Source organism: Embiotoca jacksoni, unplaced genomic scaffold (assembly GCF_022577435.1).
Source record: "Embiotoca jacksoni isolate LCO1_2020_lvr unplaced genomic scaffold, fEmbJac1.0.p SCAF_44, whole genome shotgun sequence".
NCBI classification, from domain to species: Eukaryota; Metazoa; Chordata; class Actinopteri; family Embiotocidae; genus Embiotoca; species Embiotoca jacksoni.
The window spans coordinates 2,232,307-2,248,322 of NW_027185397.1; the positions used below are offsets into that span (position 1 = coordinate 2,232,307).

Below are 16,016 nucleotides of genomic sequence, written 5' to 3' on the forward strand. Positions count from 1 at the left end.
TTGGGACCTTGGTACCATGTAGCCCTTCAGCACAGTGAAAGGTCCTGGCTAAGTTTGATCGTTAATTACTGTAGTTTTGAAAGTGGTTATTGGTCCCTAAATCACACTTAATGTTTCCAGTTGTGTTATTAACACAATTAGAAGATGCTCGATATTTAAATATGAAATTACACATAGTTGTGAGTAGAATTAACAGTACTTTTTTAACAACCAGATATTAATTTGGCGAAATGCTGTTGAATGTCAGTACTGGCAGCATGCCACAGGCTTCACAGACGTAGTAAATTAGGAGATATGTATTTGTTTTAAATAAAGTCTTCCATTTGCATTTAGTGCGACAAATGTTGTTGCAGTGCAGTCTGAGCTCAAATCATTTTGCACAGTTGCGTGCAGCTCCATCAGTGTGGTTACAGCGGACATTGTGTACACAACTTTGTGAAATGATATGACAGTAGTCCTTTGTTCATTCTGATTCCATGATTGACTATAAAAATACATATTAAAAATGTCAATCCTGTCATTAAAATGGTTGATAATAATTTGTGGTCAGCTGGGTAGGTCAGTATTGGCTCAGTGTTGAAAAATAAATTAAGTGATTTTCCATTTGACATGAAGCTTAAATTGAAGAGAAGAAAAACAAGCAGATGATCAGTACAAGCAGTGTAATGTGTTTTTAAAGCCATGCAACTGCTCTTATGGAGGAATATCCAAATATCCTCTTCTTGTTCTCTTCCTTTCATAATTTATTTACCTGTAGCTTTCCCAAAACATCTTGTTCCTTTTACAGTCACGAGGGTCCTGCAGTAGCTCTTTAACTCAAGCAGTAAACCTGTCATATAAATGTGAATCAGGAGATTTCATCAAAATGGATCAGTATGAACTCAAGTGAAGTATTTTGTAGGTTTAGCTTGATGCTGCTAGTGTGGCTTTCCACTGAGCGATTTAATAGGAGGAGGGGAGGAAGAAGGAAAGAAGAAAAAAGGGACGAGGGAGATGAGGGACGCGAAAGAAAATTAATTACAGGAAAGAGGAGAGAAGGAAGACATAAACATAAGAAAATTAGGAAAGCAATGAAGAAGAGGTGGCGCAAAGGAGGGCGGGCTAAGTGAGAACAAGGACAAGAAGTAAGAAGGCTAGGGTAGGGGAAAAAAGGTGAGGAAAGGTGAAGGAGAGAAAAAAATACAAGAGCCTGATGAGGAAAAGAAAGATATGAAGAAGCATAAAAGAAAAGGAGGAGGAGAAGGTGAGAAAGAGAAAAGAAGAGCAAAGATAGACAAAAACAAAGATAAGGTATAGAGAAAAAGAAAGGAAAGGCAGAAAGGTAAAACAAAAGATGAGGAAGAGAAAAAAAGGAGAGGAAAGATGGAAAACAATGGGAGGCATGGCAAAGAGGAGGAAAGAGGGGTGATGAAAGGTGAAGTGGAGGGGGGAAATGAAATGATGAAAAGCCAATAAGGGTGGGAAGAAGAGGGAGAAGGACAGATGAAAGAAAATAAATGAAAATGAAAGAAAACGAAGGAAATGAAGAGGGGGAAGAAAGGACCAACGAAAAGGAGGTTAATATGAATACAAGGATATCGGAAAGAATACGGAGAGAATAAGAAGGATGAGACCTGTAAAAAAGAGGAGGGGGGGAGGATGAAAAGTGGGAGATGATCAAATTGAGAGGGGAATAAGATGAGGGAAGAGTGGGTGGAGGAGGGAGGGAGTGGAAGGACATGGGGAAACAGGGAAAGAAATAAGGGAAGGACAAGGCGGATGAGAAAGACAGACAAGCAGACCAGTGAAGGAATGGAGGAGGTGGAGAGAGTGGATGGATGATGGATGGATGGATGATGGATGGAAAAAAGAAAGGATGGATGAATTAATTGGAACAACAGTTCTTTATTAGCCTTTTTGACGACATAGAAGTGGATTCGTCTGTGGCCTGAAGTGAATAAAAATGTGATATGAGATTAAAAAATAAGCATAAAAAACAAAGATGAAAAAGTGTCTCTTTGTTTAATTATAGATTTTAGAGGCAGAATTAATGGAAAACTCAGCCAGCTCCCCTGACACCCACCACCCAGCCTCCCTCTCCTGATTAATTTGGGCAAATCCAGCTCTGCATGCGAGTTAAGACAGCTGTTTGTGATTCCGCCTGAACACAAAGCTGACTGTCGGAAGAAACATATAAAGCGAGTTTACTTTTTATGAGGCGCGGCAGGTTTTTCCGTTTGCTTTTCTTCTTCTCGCCTTCATCTTCGGCCTTTCACCGAAACGGACTTCAAGGGTGGAATTCACATTGTGACCTTCTAGTGCTGTGTACTCTAGTATTTTTTGTTCTACATCTTTTAAGTTAGCCATGGGCTCATAGATACAGTGATGTGAAAAAATAAATACATCGCTTGAAAAAATTGTTGGCTTTTTTGACATAATGTAGATAAATAGACATTCAAACATGAACAAGTACATAAAGGTGAGGAGAGAGGAGACAAAGCATCAGGCATTTAATAAAAACACATCCTCACCTCCATTTTCATTTAGAAACTTGTGACGTATTTCACTATTGTAATTGTTTGAAGACGAGAGTTTGGAATATTCTGAGCCTCAAACCAATCTGAAGAGGTCATGCCTGACAGTTTGTGAATAACAGTGGAGTACAGCAGAGAAAACAAAAGAACCACTTACATTAACAGTTCTGTCATGCGGGTTTTTTTTTAATAACCTTTATCGAATTGTCACTGGACAAAGTAAACAGGGGCTTTGTCATTATGTGCAGTTTGAGTTCCACAGGGGTCACTTGTGCCTGTGTTGATTGAGCAGAGAAGTCACCGATCACTGCTGCAGGAGGACTCCATTAAAATGTGTAGTTCAAGTTCAAGCACATTTTTCAAGATATAGAAAAACCATACCGCCTCTGCAGCTTTAAAGGGTAACAACGGCAGCATATGCATATGATAGATAACGACTGGAGCACTGCCAAAACATCTTGGGTGGGACTTTAGAATTTAAGTACATCGACATAAACCGACTCTAGATAGTACTTATTTGGATCACAGGAAGTACTGAACCAAGGACATTTCATCCTGAACTAAAACCGTTTGGGACAAACACACATATTGATACATCCCGTCTGGAGATAGTCATCCAAAACAAAACAACGTTGTTATCCCCAAACAGCAAAATACTGTAATTAACAACAGATTTCTTTTCCAGGAGAACTTGAAATAGGAACTGCACTAAAACATGTCTTTTAGTGATTTAGTACTATCTGTCTGGTGATTCCGATTTTGAATCGATAAGAATGAGGATAGATATAGTTTGAAATGGGGTGAGGAGTCTGTGTTTGAGCACAGCTTCAGGGTCTGTGCATATTGTTGTGCTATTTGGGTGTTTGTGTATTTGATGCTCCTGTGTGGTTTGGTTAAAGCAGTATTACTTGAGTTACTTTCTCTTTGTCTCTTTTTTTTTGTTTTAAACCATTTTGGTCTTTGTTGTCTAAAGACACCGACGAGCTCATAAAACGAGATACTGGAGGAGGAGAAGTGCAAAAAAAACTAAAACAGGTGAAATCAATGTCTGTAGACGCTTGAGGCAACAGCGGTGATGCAGTTTTAATCGGCACTGAGCAATGAAAAGGAAAACACTGATACAGTTAATGTGATCGTCATATGAAGTCCTCACGTTATTGCAATGCATCATCCCAACACTGTGGTCAGGTATAAGAAATAAAAACTGAGATTCGTGTCAATAGACTGTTGGTTTCACTGTCCTCCTCAGTTGTAAGGTCAAATGCAGTTATACTGCACCCCTAAAACATAAAGGGAGAGTTTGGATTGTTTTCAGTGGGTTTGTGTAATATTCAGTGTTTTACCGTCAACTAATGGGGGTCACGGTGTCCCCAGTTTGGAGATACAGGAAGCTGTACTGGCAGTGAATTTACTGCTGGAGACAAAGTCAGCAACAAAATGTGTTTTATCCACCTAAACAAAAGACCCACCGAAGAAAATCTATATCGGTTTAATTTTACACTATATTTAGAATATTTCGCCGCTTTACTGTGCAGTAACAAAAGCTCTTTCCCACAGGGAATGGCAGCGTTTTATTATTATCTTCAAAGCTCCTTTACCTTGCAGGACACACAAGTTGTTGGTTCAATTCAGTTCAGTTTTATTTATATAGCAACAAATCACAACACAATACCTCAGGGCACCTAAGCTAGCAGAGACCTTACAAAAGAACCTTGCAACATTATAGAAATGAATACGACAATTCAACAATTTCCACATGAGCGAAAGCTGGAGAGGGATTAAACTCCATTTTAACAGGGAGACGATCCTGCAACAGGAAGAAACCTCTAACAGAACCAGGCTTAGAGATGGACGGCCATCTGCCTCAACTGGTTGGGGTGAGAGGAGAAGAAGACAGAAAAGAACAGCAGAGAGATATAAGAAACAAGAAACTGATGGTGGAGCCAGTAACCGCTAGAGCAAAAACATGCAGCTTCAGGGATACCTGCAACAGAAAAGGAAAAGATTATGCAATCAATGAGGTGTTAATTGATCTCAGCGCTTTACACCATTTCCACATTCATCCATTCACACACTATTGGAGCTAAGCTGCTATGCAGGGTGCTCGCCACATTCACACACCAACAGTATGCCATCAGGAGCAACTTCAGCATTTTGCCCAAGGACACTGCTATATGTGGATCAAACCGGCAACCTTTCGATTAGTGGGAAACCCGCTCAACCATCTGAGCCACAGCCGCCAACCCTAACTGCGTAGAGAGATAACGAACAGTAAACAAAACCCAGAGAGTGAAGGCATTACTATGGTGAGATGCGATGGTGGCATATAAATGGATAGAGAGTGAAAGAGAGGGAGAGGAGCTTCAGTTTTCTTCCCTGTGAGTACAGTCTGGAAACTCGGCTTGTGTTAGCGTTTGCACAGCCACTCTGAAGGGCGGACCAATCAGCCAGCAGCGTCGGTGGTTAACCACATTTTTCCCGCCCCTCCTTCACTGTGTGTCACAGTTGGTGAAAATGACAGTGTTAACAGTTTTTAACACTCGCCGACTGGAAAAAAAAGAATTGCTGAACATTCAGCGTGCAGGGCAGAATAAAAGCTCAGCACCTCATCAAGCTGCTGGCGTTCATTAATACAATTGAAAAAAAATTGCTGCCGACAGAAAAAAAAAACGCTTTGGTGGACACGGTAGGAAGTTGCAGTGGTGGCAGAGCGTCGGCCAGTTTCGGCGCATGCTGATTGGTTCAAATTAACCCGAGGTCTACGCCCAGTAGGATGAAACGACAGCAAACGATTCTCTATGGAGAGCAACTAGACCCATATTCATGCAGTGAAATTGGGTCTGGTTCGCATCAGGCTAGAGGAGAGCAGCTCAGTGCATCATTGAAGGTCCCCCATGAAGCAGCATAATTAAGGGATGACTCAATCGGAGCCAACTCTAACTGTATGCTTTGTCAAGTAGGAAAGTTTTAAGCCTTATCTTAGAAGTAGAGAGTGTGTCTGCCTCCCGAACTGAAACTGGGAGCTGGTTCCACATGGAGAGGGCCCAGAGTGTTAAAATCTCTGCCTCTCATTCTGCTTTTGGAAACTCTTGGAACCACAAGCAGGCCATTCTGAGATTGAAGTGCCCTATTAGGATGATATGGCACGATAAGATCTTTGAGATAAGATGGAGCTTGGCCATAAAGAGCTTTGCAAGTCATCAGAAGCAGGATGTTCCTGATTTTATTAATACTGCATAAATGAAAGACAACAGACTTGTTAATGAGTAACTGTTTGGTTGGATAAAGAATTTAAGTGAGGGGTTTGGGGCCAAATACAACAAATTCAATTGTATCTGAATTTATATATATATTTATACATAGTAGCAGAGTGGTCTGATTTCTTTGTAATCATTTCATGTAGGTGTCAACTATGTAGTGCATTTTGCTGGTGGTTTTAAAACTGCATGCTGACACTTGTTTCATTCACTACTGACATTATGTTGTGTTATGCCTGATATTACGTGTGCTATTGAGCCTGCCGGTCCACAACTGGCTCATTTAAACCTCCAAACCGGCGACTCAGAAAGAAAAGAGACTCAATTAATGAGCGCTGGTCCACGCACACGGCCATTTCTCCACGGACAAGACCAGAGGGCTCCCAGCTAATTTGGTGTCAAACTCTAGAAATCGGCAACGGAGACCCGCAAAACACTTCAGGAAGCCTATGGCAATGAAGCAAAGAGCCCAGAGGGGCGTTCATTTCGTGCAAATCACCTGAACTGTGCCGCGATGCCACTCGGATTGTCCAACATGACAACGTGCCTGCTCACAGTGCATTGAAAAGGTGTACGTTCCTCACCCATAGCAACACAATCGTTGCTCCCCACCACCCCTACTCGCTGGATTTGGCACCCTGCTACTTCTTTCTGTTCCCCGATAATGTTGTAACAAACTCAGGTGCTGATTTTCAACAAGTGACGAAAGTAGGAGTAGTTTATTCACAAAGGTTACAGATGATCTCTGTTCTGTGCACGTCACGCGCAACAGGAGCAGTTTCTGAACGTAGTGATCGACCCTTGTATTGGGTCAAATTGTCCTGATTAAAGAAAACTAGAAGATGGAAGGACGCAGAGTACCTCACCACAGCTCTATGGTGAGGTACTCTGCTTCCTTCAGCCGAAGTGGGGCCTTCAGGCACTCTTCAAGGCACTAAAGTCGTTAAAACAGAAACAAGGATTGGAAACACAAGCTCTGGATTCAGACCTTGGCTGGGGCCGTTCTTTGTGGAGTTGGCATGTTCTCCAGAGACATGTACTGTATGTTAGTTTAATTGAACATACATGTCAGCGTGAATGGCTGTCTGTCTCTCTGTGTTGGCCCTGTGCAGGATCAGGGACAGGAACAGTGTAACATTATCTAGTGCTTATCCATTATTTCTGCACATCACTTACACCTATTTAATTTGGTTTGCTTAATTTTTAAAGGTTACAAAGAAGAAACGGCACTCTGGGAAATGGGGATTTCTTTGTCACATGACCTTGCTTCCTGTCATTTGTGATATGTCATGTGTGAGAGGTATTCAGGGAAAACTCCCTGCGCCCAAGAAAAATACATGCACAGCTTGATTGATTGATTGATTGGATGGCCTTGATTCCCATGAGAGTCCTTTAAAACTATATGTGCTGGTATCCAGTCTACAGTGCTGGATCTGTACTTGTAACTTTGTCAGTTTAAACTGCTGTGCAGGAATAAAATAGCAGGGGGAATTTGAAGAAAAGACACAGAGCACCCTTGAATCTTTAGTTTTTTACTCTCTAAAGGAGTGAAAAAAAATATTTTTTTTGCCAGATTTAAGTGCAACATGTGAGTAACCGATTAATCTTCATAATAACAACAGAAGCACAGCTCCTTTATCTGGGAAACCAAATGCCACATCAGAGCTCTGTGTTGGACTTGACAAAGCGCTGCTGTTTTATTCGGGTGAGGAAGTTCTTTTCAGACGGTAAATCACTTAAGAATAGTGTGCAGTGAGATATCTGTCAAAACTGTAATTTTTATTGAGTTGAAAGTCGCCAGTAAAATCCTCCACTGCTGATTACTGCTGCTCTAAGCAGAATTATTTCCCAGAACTGTTGTAATTGGGACCATAACAAGGGGCGAAGATTAGAGTGAAGCTATTAAGGCACCGTTGGCATGGATTTCATTACACGTAACCATGGTGATGACGGTGGTTAAGAACATTTAAAAATATTGAAAACTTCTTAGTGATCAACACTAAATGGTGTCCTTCAGTTTAAGAAACACTGAAACTGGAAGTACATAAAATAACTAGACATTTCCCTCAGACTGGAAAATAAGTCCGCAAATATTTTTTCAGTGATGAATGCAGTGGGAAACACGGTCAGAGTGAAAAAAAACCTTCCAAAACAGTACACAGACTAATAAATACTCAACATGACAATTAAACCTAATACCATGAGAAATAGATTAGTAATGGCTGCTGCCCAATAAGACTACGATCCAGCACACTTGTCATAGTTGTGGTTTGTCTGAAAATGGAAGCTCAAACCTTGACCTGTTTAGCTTTTTTAAAAAAAAGCTGTGGCTCGAAACCCTTTGGTGAAAATTAAGGGATACAAAGACAATAACAGGACAATGAAAGAATGTGAAGGAGTCAGGGTAGGAGTGAAAATTATACTTTGCAATGATTTTGCAGCAGGTTTGTCTTGAAAAGCAGAAATAGTGATAAAACAGGAGCTGACAAGTGGGAAATGTGGTTTTATAATGAGAATTAGATGTAAATCGCATATGTTTTATACGCCCTTGCAGTTGTATGACATTGCACTTTATCTTTTTGCATATAATATGTGTTGAATTAACATTATTTTAAAAACTGTTAAAGCTCTTACTTTTACAGGTAATGTATACCTACATATTCTGTATTGCAGTCGCAGACTCTGTTTTGTAAAGCTTTGTAAAACTAAAATACTTCCAGTGGTATCTGTGATGTGCAGTATTATAATAATAAGTTATCACTTATTATTTTTTGTTGATTAGAAATTTGGGGTAAAAAAAAGAAATCACAGTTGTTTTCTGTCTTGCAATTTTTTGCCAATTCCCACAATCTTACTGCAAATAAAAATCAAATCAAATGAAACTGCAAATTGCATCACAATTCTTTTAGAAAAGCCACCAATTTTTTTTTTTTCAGCAATCACAAAAAAAAGTCAAAAGACATTCAGCATTGCAGTAACTCCAAATGCAGCATTAATAACTATGATATATATAGCAAGAACAACAGCAACTTTCTCACATTAAATGGTGTAATTTGCTAAATTCACTACTGATCAGTGTTCCAGTCTGAAAATAATATAATAAATAACTTGGCATAAGGCCTGAAGGAGGGGTATTTCTTCGGGCGTGTCTGGTTTGATTAAAAGGTCGGGGTCTGCTATAGGTGGGTGGTTGTAGTATCCTCAGGGTTCCCAGTCAGATTGAATCTGACTGATCCAATGCTCGCTCCTTACCAGCTTCTCCAAACATGGTTACTTTTGGCTCTGAAAAACCATGATGGCGACGACCAAAGAGATCGAACTTGAGACTCCAAAACGGCCGTTCACAAACCGACGGGTAAATCACAGCTGGTTTGCTGCTTGGTGCAGATCTACGAGTATGCAAATAGTCCTTGTTTGTATCTCCTCCAATCCCTCCTCCGCTCACCTCCAGCTAGCGCTGGCAGCTGGATGATGCGGAGAACGCCAACCTGCCAGTTCACGGGATTGACTTCTTGGGTATTTGACGTATGAAACCCTGGCTGTCTGAATTCGTGTTTTTACATGTTTGTCAGACTGTCACTGTAGTTCCAAAACAGCAATTCTCAGCGTTGACTGCTTATTTAAATAAAAAAGGAGAGCAAGAGAGACAAAAACAATGTCGAGCTCCTCTCTCACTTCTTCTCAGCCGGTCAAGGACGGCATACGAGGGAAGTTCCGAGATCAGCAACTTTTGTGAGCAGTGGTCTGGGTACGCCTGCAGGTTGAACAGAGAGCGAACAGAAAGTTTAATTAAGAGAGACTCAATTTCAGTTACAAATCTTATTGACAAGCTTGAAGACAAGAGAGAAGGAGGAGAGATGTAAGAGTCTCTGGCGATTAGACCCCGCTGCGGTGTCATCATTCATATTTAAAGGGGTTGAAGCAGTGCCTGTGGTGGTAATGGAATGACTTAAATGACTTAAAAATGTTCTATCTAAAATTATAAAGGAAAAAAACTAAAAACAAATCAGTATTTCCCACGAGCAAGCTTGAAAGAAAAAAAATAACCTTTTAAACAGGAAGAAAAAAAACTCCAGCAGGAAAAATAATCCCTTTTAAAAGGAAGAAAAACCTTGTTCAGGGAAAAGGAAAAAAAAATCCTTGACTGAGGGAGGTGGCCATTTGCCACAAGGGGAGAGAAAAAAACAGCACCGTGGAGACACAACAATACATTTATGGTAGGTTGGTGGTGCCCATGACTGCAGATCTGAATGACGGGAATCTGATGAGCTGGACCTCGGCGATGAAGACTGGAGGCGAAAAGGGTTTTGGGGGTTGCAGGTGGTCTTCTGGCTGATACGGAAGAGAGGATAACAGATTTCAAGTTTGACAGCAATGGAACGATTGGCTGATTTGAGATTGTGGTATAGTTTGATTGTCTGTTGTGAATGTTTTCCCTCAGATGCCTCAGAACATCAGAGTAGATCTCGCGTGTTGACAGTCTGACCCTGAGGGACGTCTATACGGTGCACCTTCAGGTTCGGATTTTGATCAAAGGTGTCAATTTGTAAGACTTACTCATTAGAGTTATACCTTCCTACTTGGCAAGTGGGTGTGAATGCCAGGTTGTTAGTTTCAGAAAGTTAAAGATACGTCATGTATCTTTAACATCCCGGCAGAGAAAACTTTAAGAGCCAAGGCGCCAAAGCAATCTGCAGTTTTTTCTGACAGTAAACCCACTGTATGCTGCCTACTCGGTTCTGAGCAGCAGACAGGCAGTTAGAAATCAGCTGGTGAGGAAAGTGGAATGTTTAGGAGCTAAAGCGGCCTGATATTTTGCTCAGCAGCTGGTGGAGACCACAGCAGAGCTACAGTTGTAAAAAGGGAAGGGTCAACATTGCGTTTAGCACATAGACACTAATACCTTTTTAATGGGAAGATTATAGTGGTGTGCTAACAAGTTAGCCATTACAACGGGGTTAGGTTGTCCTGTATAAGATGACAGCTTTTCCACCCAGACTCCATTAAAATGTTTCACCCACTGGGATTAAACACAGAATAGTCTCACAAGTCTCAGAAAAAATTAAAAATTTAAATTTAAATGTAAAACCAGACCTGAAATAGCTGTTTTCCAAAATCAGTTTTTAACAGTCGAGTGCAGCTTCAAAAAGACCCTCCTAATCAAATATCTTTTATTTAGCCATTGCAATATTGTTTATCTTATTATAAAATCCACTTTGATTTTAAGCAGGTTGAAAATCCTGGTCTTTGCTAAACTGAGTCCTATTTGTATATTTTTTTTTCCCTGAGTTATGATAAAAAATGTTGCTCAGCACCTTTCCAGCAGAGAAAATTTTAAGAGCCAAGGCGCCAAAGCAATCTGCAGTTTTTTAGAAAAACACTTTGGTGCAAAATAAATCACTTTGAACACTCGTCCTTGAGTTAGAGCTTCAGTTACCACTGAAAGATGTCCCCCATAAAATACTCGAAGCTGTGTTTTTCTTAAATCCTTGTTACGGCAGTGGGGAATAAAATGTTTATTCATGAAAATTAATAAAAAGTGACCATTAAATAACTTGTTCAAGCTTCAGAACACAAAGGCAAGTAAATAATCTGCATATTGCTGAAGCCTATTTCAGAAAAGCTCATCCCCCACATGCAAGTAAAGCATGAAAATCTAATTTCCACAGTCAACAGAGAAACCATTTTTTGTTTTTATTGTCAAACTCGATGGACTAGTGTTGCCTTATTGTACGATTGCAGATTTTTGCAAAGTGACTCTGTCCAGAGGTGGCGGCTAATTATTATGTGCAGTTTCTGTATGTATGCATTGCCTGGAAACTAATAAAGGAGGGTGAAATGTTTTCCTCATAAGGATCTCACCAGTCACGATAAAGATGGAGATGAATTGAAACAGAATAATAATGATAACAAAAGTTGAGAGATGATGAACTGCCACTCAATATTTGGAAACGCAGACTATGGATGGAATAATAAACGGTGTGCCATTTAGAGAAAATATCTTTCTTCTTTTAAAATGTCCTTGCAAGTCTTGCCTCCATTATGCAGCATTATCCAACATTCAAATAGCCAGATGTCAGTTGGATTCTCTTCAGTTCTATTAAAATGACTTTAATAATCCTTTTAGTAATATTTTCGATCATCTCTCTCTCTCAAGCTCTCATATATTCATTTCTCCAGAAGTATTCAGCAAAGCAATGGATGCAAATTTCATTAAATAGAATGAAACTGAACTGAGGTTATCTGAAGTAAAATTACATATTGCAATGCACACCAGTCTCCTCTTCTCATCCAATGAATCTACTCGTCCTTCTTCCAGGTGGACACCATGTTCACGGTCCCAGCTCCTCCTGTTCCAGGCCACCCCGGGGCCCCCGGAACCTCCCTGCCCTCGGCCCAGTCCCTCTCCCCCACAGCCCTTCCCACCTCGAACCCCAAGCACCTAGCCGTAAGGACGAGGTCTATCGGCACCAACACCCAGGACGGAGGCATCGCTGGGGCGCTGGAGGGGGACTCGGCCTGCTTGGGGCCATGCCAGCCTGGAACCAGCGTCAACCTGCAGGGGATCATCTGGCACGAAACTGAGGAAGGTGAGCAGTAACCTGGACACACCGAGCCTCATACTGGTAAAACGCCCATTGCAGTCAGTGCTCCTTAAAGCAATAAAAAACGATGTTGCATGCATTTCAGGGGGGAGGCTATATCTTTGTAGATTATAAAGACTTATTACCTCATCAATTCTGGAAAGACATGTTCGTGTTGAGTTTTTCTCCTTTGTTGTGCTGGGTTTTCAAGTTGCGTTTTAAGACTTCAGGAATGTAAAGGATGACACAAGTGTTTTGTGTTCATATTTTTTAAACCATTTAACTGCAGCTGACAATTTTTCAAAACAGTTTTGTTTTAGATGTCTGGGTTTTTCATTCTTCCAGATAGCAGCCATTCTTATGGAAATGAAATTGAAAATACATTTTCAGATGCTTGAAATGTGTTTTTGTTAAGTTGTAAAGAATTGTTCCAAAAACGCTTTGACCAACAGTGGCATTAATGATATGCGAGCTAAATTACTCGTCCGATGCCTTCAAGGGAAACTGATTCTAAGTTAAAATCAGTCTAAGACCTTGTCGACACTAATACGGGTACAAGGTTCAATAAAAATATCTGGGCCAGTTCCTGTTGCGCACGGATGAAACACAGCGCAGTAATACACATGGAGCTGGAAGAAAAAAATAATTTTTGTGAGTAAGGATTCCAAATCATACAGCTTGATCAACACCCACTGGCATGTGTAGGGGGAGAAATATGGTTCTAGAAACTGAATTTAAATCACTTATATTTGAATTTCAATTGTTCACTGATTAATTGCAAAAGCAAATTTAAATGAAATCACATAATTTGATCTTGTACTGTTTACCTGGGATAGCTGTGTCTAAAATGTGAATCTGAAAAGCATAATTTGAAATTCAAAAAAATCCGAAACTAAATGTAATGTGAAATTTTGTTTGATGGAACATTCAACTCTTTGTATACTTCACTTATAGTTCATTTCAGTTCTTGAAATTTAATTTCAGTTTGTGTCTCACACATCCGGGTCTTTGAGGAAAAGGATTCACAGAACTAGTTTAGCCTTGAAGACAAACTTCTCCCACGTGCCAGACTGTCTGTCTGTATTTCCTTCACTCCCATTGATCTGCGGCAGTGCCGAGATCGAAAGGGGGCAGATGGTGTACCGCTTACAGAGCAGCAGCACATGCCGATCTCTTCAGCAGCCATTTTCTGTGTTGCTGTTTATGTTTCACTTTTCACAGTTTAATGAAAAGTGCTCTTCATTTAAAGATCAAAGTTTATTCTAACATTCAAAGGGAAAACAACTGTATTGAATGAAATGTTAATGATAGTAGCAATATCAATAAATTGTATTTAGATTTTCACATCATCATCGTTACTTGTATTTGGATGATGATGTTCATCATTAGAAATCTTGTAATAATTGGCATTACCATCATCATTACAAATGGCTTGTTTTAGTCCGTCTTAATGGAAATAAAACAGTGCTAAAGGGACAGGGAAACATTGACAAGCTATAGAAGGACAGTATCCAGTTTTTTTGACAGCTCCTGGGAGACCGTCTGTCTGGACTCAGAGCTGAGGAAATCTTTCAGCCTCCTGAGATGGGTTTTTCAGATTTACTAGTTTTGTATTTCCAAAATGAGTCCTTGCCTGAAAACAACAAAACTGATTGTTTTTGCATAATGTATAATCCATAATGTAGAGCTTTCATCTTCATATCAAAGATGGCTTAATCAGTATCATGTGACCTAAATATAGATATTTGTCCTGTGATGACATATATCAGGGTTCAGGGGTGATAACACAATGTCTTGCCTGATGTCGCTTTGACTGTCCACTGACTTCTTGTCGATGATGAGCTTTGGTTTCTTCCCAGTCTGTCCTGGGACTGCTTCAACTCTGGTGTTTGCAACCAGCATTGGTCATTTATTGAGCATCATCTTAAGGGGATGTTAATAATGACTCGTGTGTATCAAAAGCAAAAGAGGAACTAGTCTGACATTTTACATTTTGTCTCTGTGTCCCGGTTATTGCGTATAGTAATGCTTTGTATTCTTGTTTAAGCCCAGAGACCAAAGACCGTAGAGAATAACTTCAAAATTCTGCTGCATGGTGTTATGTAACCCCAGGTTATATATACACATACCAGAGGTATGCGTTTCACTCCTCAAGTCCGAGGTGATTCCATTTCTCCTTGAAAAGAAATTCCTCAAATTCAGTCGGTAACCGCTCCACAAATGTCCCCTCGAAATGCAAACAAATTAAAAGCGGGCATTGCTGCAATTTGTGTGGGTTTGAAAAGCATATGTTACGAGAGAAAGTGGATGATGCATCTTATTTTTATAATTTCAGACCTTTCAAACACATTGTTCTCCATGAGCAAAAATAACCAAGATTCTTTTCTCTAACCAAGAGAACAGTGGAGCCAAATCCCATCCAGTGCAACAGAATGATGCCACGGTAGCATCGGCCTGCTGTTTCACACGCCAATTTGGAGGCCACTGCACTTTGATGAGCTGTTAACGAGGACACCACTCAGCACTGCAGCCGCGCAGCAGAGGTGTAATACCTGCTGCAGGTTCCTTTTGAATATAACCCATCTCTCCGTGCCCACCTCCCTCTTCCAGCCACGGGGTCTCTGAAATTAAGAGTTGAGTTTGGCAGAGAGGCTTTTGTATCCCAGTCCAGTGCTAATTAACTGGATCTCCTCGCTCCAACCACACTCCAAAAATAAATAAGAAAATACAAACACAATGCAGGGGAATATATCCCAGGACAAGAGTGCTTCTAAACAGAGCAGAGATATGGTGCGAGGCTAGAGTGTCAATAAAACATCTTCTGCTTCAGACTGTATAAAAAGACCCAAAGAGACAAAGTCAGAGAAAAATCAGACTCCACACAGTCCAAAGAGACGATAATGAAACTGAATTCACATGTTGTCTTGCAGACCTCAACAGCCAATGCCCACCTCAGACTAGCTAATGGGTTGGTGTCTCGTAATGCTAATTAGAAATAACAATAATGGGATGTTGCTTCTTTTTTTTTTCTCTCATTCATTCACATGAATAGTGTAGTTGCTCCAATAGTGACTGACCTTTATTTGCCACAAGATAACTGACTTTTATCCCTCTGTTTGATGAATATAATTAGTTATAATTTACAGTACAAATTACTGAAAAGTACAAAACCTTATTTCATTACGCTGTATTACTATAGACTATATGCAAACTCAACACTTCAAAATTAAAGTGCTTTAGTAGACAGAAACCCTTAATTTCTCAATTATTGTAAGATATTTTCAGTAATGTGCTGTTGTGACAAAAATCTAGACATTAAGCATCACGTTTCAAGGTTTTGAAATAAAAGAGCAGAAGCAGCATCAGCTATATGAGACAGTAATATTATGCGTTATGTTGTAAAATCTACATAAAGGGAGTCACATCTATGTACCATGATGAGTAAAAAAAGATGGAGGGCTGCAGACAAGGAAGGGAGAGATACAAACAAAGAAAAAGAGCAAGAAAATAGATTCAGTCTTTGTCCCATCGTCCTGATGGAAGAATGGAAGATGGAAAGAATGGTAAAAGAGGTTTGAGCCATTCATTTTCTCTCTTTTTTGGGGGGTTTTGTTTGCATTTTGTCCTTTATTCAGATGGTGCAGTGTAGACGGGCAGGAAAT

The 16,016-nt window shown here is 40.2% G+C and overlaps 1 protein-coding gene across 3 annotated transcripts in view; it reads left to right on the plus strand.

Moving 5' to 3' along the window:
• znf608 (zinc finger protein 608) overlaps window positions 1–16,016 on the plus strand; it is a 69,549-nt gene that overhangs the window by 14,659 nt on the left and 38,874 nt on the right. For all 3 annotated transcript variants that reach the window (XM_069169395.1, XM_069169394.1, XM_069169396.1), the window contains exon 2: window positions 12,090–12,360. In XM_069169395.1, coding sequence (XP_069025496.1) covers window positions 12,090–12,360 — 271 coding nt within the window. The remainder of the gene's footprint in view (window positions 1–12,089; window positions 12,361–16,016) is intronic.